At 39.3% G+C, this 6,755-nt stretch overlaps 1 protein-coding gene across 1 annotated transcript in view; it reads left to right on the top strand.

The window, feature by feature from the left end:
• LOC104469299 (SHC-transforming protein 3-like) overlaps positions 1-6,755 on the top strand; it is a gene marked incomplete at its 3' end in the record, with an annotated part of 42,625 nt that overhangs the window by 30,444 nt on the left and 5,426 nt on the right. The window contains exons 3-4 of the mRNA XM_010083754.1: positions 2,719-2,782; positions 4,599-4,718. Coding sequence (XP_010082056.1) covers positions 2,719-2,782; positions 4,599-4,718 — 184 coding nt within the window. The remainder of the gene's footprint in view (positions 1-2,718; positions 2,783-4,598; positions 4,719-6,755) is intronic.

Raw genomic sequence — 6,755 nt, 5'->3', positions numbered from 1 at the left:
CTACCCTGCCGAGGCAGGGCGTATGAACAGTAACCAAGGCTGCCTTGCCAAACCTCAGCCCTGGGCTTCAGCCTCTTCAGCTGGTACAGTCAAGTGTCAGTTTTGATCAACAAGGTCCTTGAGTGAGATGGGTCTATTGAGTAACACGCTTTATGTCTGATTAACAGGAGCTGGCGGGCAGAAGAGGGAGTAGCAAAACTACTACAAATCCCAGTCCTGCACCAGAAAAGTAACATGCTTGTAAATGTTTTTTTGTCAGGTGTGGTGGCCTGAAAATTCCCTTTTCCTCCTACCTGCTCCATGTTGCTGCTAGAGAGAGGAGATGGTGGAGGGAAATAGGAAGAGAAAGGAAGCTACGGGCAAATTTATCCCTCAAGTACAGTTCATAATACAAATCCTTTCTGTGAGAGTCAAAACTTATGAGGGATCTCAGTGCACTAATCAGACTACTGAGGAGACAAAGAAGATGAAGTGTTGGTGATGTCTTGGTATCAGCACCTTGCAGACAAAGTTCCCGGGAGGCTCAGACCCACCTGGGGAAGCAAGAGGCATGGGTTCGAAAGACAGCAGCAGGCTGGGGGCTGCCACAGGCCTGGACTTCTCACCTTGTTGCCTGCAAAGGTTTTGGTTCAGTGCAAGAAAGAGATGGCAAGCTACAAGTTTCAACCACAATCTCAGTAGCAAGGCTGAGGGGATGGCTCTGTACAACGTAATGTCTGTTTGCTTTTCCTGAGGCAAAGAAAAGCATTTTTTGGTGGACAAGAAGAACATTTCTTTTTCCTGATAACATTTTCAGCAGTAACCTTTGTCTCAGTATCATGATGATCAGTGTGTGATGCCTGCTGTGCTGTATTTCTAAGATGCATCGGGGCTTCTCTTTTAAACCAACTGATTTTTACTTGCTTTGTAAGAAAAGTTAGTTGCTACTCTTAACTAAAATACTTGTTTGGAGTCAAAGCATTGTGGTAAATGTGGGAACTGAATACAACCACTGAGCTGTGAAATGGAGTGTGTTTGTAGCTCTCATGGTCTGAGGGCATAGGCAAGGTGGGGTTTGTAGTGAGAGGCAGTTTTCTTAGATGAGCAGATGTAGTTGGAGAATAATAATTAACAAAAGACAAGCTGTGGAACAAACAAGCTCTCCTCTAGACCTAAAGTAAGGATTGGGTGCCTGAAAGCTTTTTAGACTCTTTTTTTGCTGTAAATCTCATCCTTCTTCAGAATGACAGGACTTTAAACTTGCTACAAGGCCTGTTCCACCTCCACAACCACCCACCACCCAAAATTAATAAATTCATGCCATTCTTTCAGGTGAGTCGAACTTTGGATTGGGCCCTAGGTAAAAGCACCCAAGACATAACGATATAGTGATTACTGATTGCAAACAGATAAATCTGTGACATTTGCTGAGCCATTATATGTTGAATGCTGATACATATATGACATTTCTCTCCTGACTCACCTGTTGATCCTAATGCATATTTGAAATATCATCCTGCACCTGGTATGAAATTAAAATAGTTTATGTTTTTATCAAGGTGATATTTCAAGGTTTTGATTATTTTGACTGTTCTTTAGCTTGTAGTTCAATGTCTCCCATTCTGTTTTTTAGTTTAGTTTTTTTTTTTTTTTGAGAAGTATGTGTTATTTTCTTGTTTTTAGGTCTAAATATAATTTGCTGTTAGTCTCAATCCATATTTAAAACAGTTAAACAAGGTTTGGAGACACCTTTACTCATCCTTGTGCAACTTTTCTGTCTTACAGTATCAATGGGACAGGTCTGTTACAGATTTGTAACTAATGGTCACAGGAAGGTCTCTGTGTGCACAGAAGCAAATTGACCAGATTGACTCTTCAGATAATAAATTGTTAAATACCAAAAGGATCTATAAGATTTGTTTGTAGCAGTATGCATTCAAGAGTTTTTGTAGCATACAGTTACTTTCCTATGAGAGAGTATGAATTCAAACTCATTTTCAACATGCATTTCTTTCATCCAATCTGAGTGAGATGGGAAGAATGAAGCCATATTAGAAAACTGAAGCAAAATGTCAATGGCATTAATTTAACTTACCGTGTAAAAATAGAGCCACAAATACATTATTGAGATTGTTTTGAACAAATATAAATTAAAATTTTGTATGACCCATTGTATATATATATTGTATATAACATGCATATTACCAAGAATATTTTAGGGTTCTTATATTATCTAAAGCCAGGTGTTTTTCCTCTGCCTGGAGAAGTGCATAGTATAGTAGTGAGAAAAGTGATAGTTACTATCCTTTACGTTATAAGAAAGGTTTAAAAAAACGATGTAAAGCAATGCTGATTAAATACATGCCTTAGGATCAGATTCCTTGTGGCTTAATAAGGTACAAAAATGAGACTTGGAAGGAGGCATTAAGACAAATATTCTGATTTATGATGAGAAAAGATCTTTTTAATAGTGTGAGAAAACATTTTTATCCTTTGTAGTTCTCAAGGTACTCTTCCTTACGGTAACATTGACTATTTACTGTCTTATGCTTCACAGTAGAGTAATTAAATTTGAATGGCAACTGTACTTTGGCCTTGAGAAGACAGCTAACTGACCCACTAACTATCCTCTCTTGTGAACAGAAGTACGGTCTGAAGCTGTTTTCTCCCAGTGTATTCCAAATATAATGAAGAAAGCCACACATTCATTTGCCATAAAGCTTTTTTCTGTCTCTTCAGGGAAGCAATCAGCCGTGTTTGTGAAGCTGTGCCTGGTGCCAAAGGAGCCTTCAAAAAACGAAAGGTATTTTTATTTTCTCGGAGTGCAGTTGACTATATTTTCTTGGTTCAACACAGAGGAGATGAGACACAGCAGGCAGGTGACTTTAAAGCAGCTTTGAGAATTGCAGATCATTAATCTTTGAAAGTATTGGCTGTTTTCACCCACTGTATGTTGCCTCTTGCCCTTTGGTCAGGATCTGCTTTTATAGGCATCTAGAAGTATGAGTACATCTAAGAAAAAGATTGAGGCTTGCCTTTATGTTCCTGTTGTAAAAGCCCCCTCCTTTTCCTTTTCTTTCTTTTGTAGATTGCAGCTGGAAGGCTTAAAAAACAAAAAGGGATGCCTTTTCCTAAAATGCATGAGTACATTGTGGAAATAGGTGCTGGAAGCTATTGCAGAAGCCAAAAAATATACATAGTTTTTAAAGTTATTAGATCTGTTCTTGGAGCATAGCTGTACTGGTGACAATTAATGAGTTGGGAAATAATTGATTTCTGGAAATGGAGAGAAAACGCCAGGTGATCTTCTGTCCCTGTGCTGTTTCCATGGCCAATGCTCAGTGGCCAGCACTGATGGCAGGTCCAGTGGGCACTGGCCTGACATTGTTATTACCATGCTTTTATTCTTATTTATGTGGTAGGAGATAGGATCTGTAGGCAAGGAGAAGAGGAATTCTCAGCTCTGACAGACCTCAACAGTCTGGCACTACCTGCTCTTCCAGGGGCCTGCTAGCAAATCTGGGATTTAATGCCAACTCTAAGGCAAGGAGCAGTTAATTGTATCCCTTGTGTGTGTTGTTGGGCACAGGAGAATGAGCAAGTGAAGGAAAAGGTCTGTCTGGTTCCCCAGCTGCTCCACCACCTAGGCAGAATCCCAGCAGAAAGGGATGGGATGAAATGCTGCTTGTTTGCAATGGAGAATCTTCCCCTGTCACATGCAACAACATATGTCACAGCAAAATTGGAAACTGTCTCAGAAATTAAGGTTGTGGTTCCCCCCTCCCTGCTCCACCACCAAATTTATCGCATTGGCATCTCTAGGTTCTATGGCTTTTGTTTCTAAACCTGAAAGTAAAGATTAAAATATCTTTTTCCTTGTAAAGCAAAATGATGCAAAATATCATTGGAAAAGTAGGATTAAACAGAGTCCCAAGGGCCCAGTGAGACACCTTGCTGTATTACTGCGTTTAGAAGCAATGTTGCTTAGCAGTTATTGAAAAGTTATTGAAATAGTGTTTGAAATAGTTATTGAAATAGCAGTTATTGAAATAGTGTTTTTAAAGTAAGTCTACTGTCTGAGAAGAAAGTTTGCCCAGCAACAGAATTTCAGATCAATGTTAAAAACAGATACCTTTTTCCAGTGTGTACTTTCAGCATGTTTGTGCCACTAGTGGCTTATGAATTTGGTTAAGGTGATGTACACTTCTTGAGGCCAAGTTTCTGTACTTTGCCCACACTGTGGGCAAGTGATCCTTAGGCATGAGCTGGGAATCACAAGGGTTTAAGGAAAGAAGAGAAACAAGGATATTCAAAAGGTCTTTTTTAAAGATAAGTTAATGAAATACCGTCTCTGTAAGATGACAAAGTTAAAGTGTTACATATGAGCAGTATGTAGGTAATCTACTAGTAGTAGTACCACTAGTATATAAGTAGTACTATTACTACTAATATAAATGAGAAATTGCCTCTGGAGGAAAACAGCTGTTGCAATAAAATGATTTTTGAAAAGTCAGCAACTTTTTAGACACCTTTAAGATTAAGCTAACCCTGGATACAATGAAGGTAATCCCAAATAAACAGAGAACAAAAATGTGCTTTTTTCCCCTCCCCCCTCACAGCCACCGAGCAAAGTTCTTTCTAGCATCTTGGGAAAGAGCAATCTTCAGTTTGCAGGAATGAGCATAATGCTGAATATATCCACCACCAGCTTAAACCTAATGACTCCAGATACAAAACAGGTGAGTGTAACTGCCATATTAATCTGTGAGGCTTTTGATGAACAGCCTGATGAACAATTATTTGCTGTCTGCCAAAATACTTAGTTGCTCAAAGTTGTTATTCCACAGTGATGTCTATAAAATGAATGAAAACAGAATATACAGCATAGTAGGAGTCATAGTTTACTTTAGTATTCAGCACAGCTTCGATGAATTGTTTTCTTTTTGCTATGTTTCAGGCAGCTCGGTTTTGCTCTTAAAAGACCTATGACATGGAATGGCATTTTCTGGCCTTCAGAGTTCTTGTTGGGTACAATTACAAACTTTCAGAGTGTTAAAAGGGATGCATTTGGAGTAAGTGACTAAAGGTCTGAATGGGCATCCCCAATTTTGTTGTCGTTCTTCCCATTTAGAGCTTTAAAGGGCAATCTATTCCTGAGGCGCTGCTAAAAATACAGCCTCAGGGATTTTGCAGTGCAGCGAAATGCCAGTCTGTTAGAGAGACAAGGCAGCCTTTTTTGAGCAGCCCATTTCTTCTTCTTCATTGTGCAGAAGGTACAGACAGACTTTGGGGAATCACTGCAGTGGATTGTGAATGATGTATGAGATGAGAAAAATCCTTGCTCGGAGTGTATATAAAGAAAAAGCAGACAGACATGCGTAGACACTGCTGTGCTATTTGCTGTGAGCTAAATACTGTGTTAGGGTATGCAACTTTCTGCCCAGATACAGATAGAGAGAGAAAAAAAAAAAAAGAACGGCTGTCCTTAAGAGCCTCAGGATCAAAGAATAAGAAAGAATACATATATTGTCTATTAAAAAGCTTGCTGCTTGTTATTATGTCTTCATTGATTTATCATCATTCTTATCCTTATTTAGAAAACATCATAACCTTCTGCAGTGAGCACTGAGACTGTGGGAGCAGCATTATGGCTGGTTGCAGTAGTTTGGAGCCTTATTATGGAATATACACAGCAGAGCTTTTCATAAGGACAGTTGCCCCCAGTCGGAAGCACAGGAACTGGGTGTTAATGACATCTACTAAAAAAGTGCAAACCCTGAAAGTCACCTTGTCTTCGGCTGACGTCAGGGTAGAAATGCAGTTAAACGGATTTACTGCAGAGAAGAATCCTCCCCCAGATGTTTTGTTTTGCCTTTTCTTGGAGTTGATAAAACTGTTTATCTTTGAGATAGACTTGGTCTGGGTGCTGTAGGCCTGGGAAACATCGGGTTTCTCAAGGATCCCCAGGCTGGCTGTGGTCTCCAAGCATTTGATTTGAAAATAAGCATGGCCCAGCAGCTTTGCCCTTTGAGGCCCAACCCAGGAAGATGGCTGTGAACTTCTGTAATAACCTCTTTTTCCCAGAGGAGCTGGAAGAAAAGGCAAGACAGTGTTGTTGGCCCTTGGGGTAGCAGGAAAGCAATTGCATGTATCCCTCCACAACAGTTTTATGAATGTGTTAAGCAGGGAGGAGTGGAAGTTGATTTTGTTTAGTTTTGTTTTGTTTTTTAATTTGTTTAAAATGCAGACCTAGGTAGACCGAAATGTTTCTAAACTATGAGCCAATATTAGTGAATTGTTTCACTCTAAGCAATGCAAGGCTCTGGTAATTTTCTATGCCTTGTTTCAATTTTTGGGGGGGGGCGGTGAGGGGAGTGGCAATAACCCTGCCTCAAACAAGGCTAAACTAGTTAGCTATGGAATTTAAAAAAAAAAAAAAAAAAAAGTGTCTGACCTGAAAAGATGGTTTCAAGCACTTTTCAGTTTTCTTAAAATTTGGAAAAGTTTTGAGGCAATCTGAGATATTTTTTGTTTTTTGTGATGCTGAACTAAAAGGTTGGGTTATTTGCACAATTCAAGATAGTGACAATATTAAATGTGTAACAAATCTTAAGTAGGTTATTGTTAGGATCATTTTTTCTTTATGGGAAAAATAGAAGGAAATCCTTGCTGATGAGTAAGGAAACAATGGTTCACCACGGAACACTTAAAAATTAACCACATTTCCAGAGGCTGCTGTGGGACAAGCAGGAGTATTGAAAATGAAGCACTCTTTC

This window comes from Pterocles gutturalis, unplaced genomic scaffold, assembly GCF_000699245.1.
Source record: "Pterocles gutturalis isolate BGI_N339 unplaced genomic scaffold, ASM69924v1 scaffold7530, whole genome shotgun sequence".
Lineage (NCBI taxonomy): Eukaryota > Metazoa > Chordata > Aves > Pterocliformes > Pteroclidae > Pterocles > Pterocles gutturalis.
This window is presented reverse-complemented; position numbering and strand designations above follow the sequence as displayed.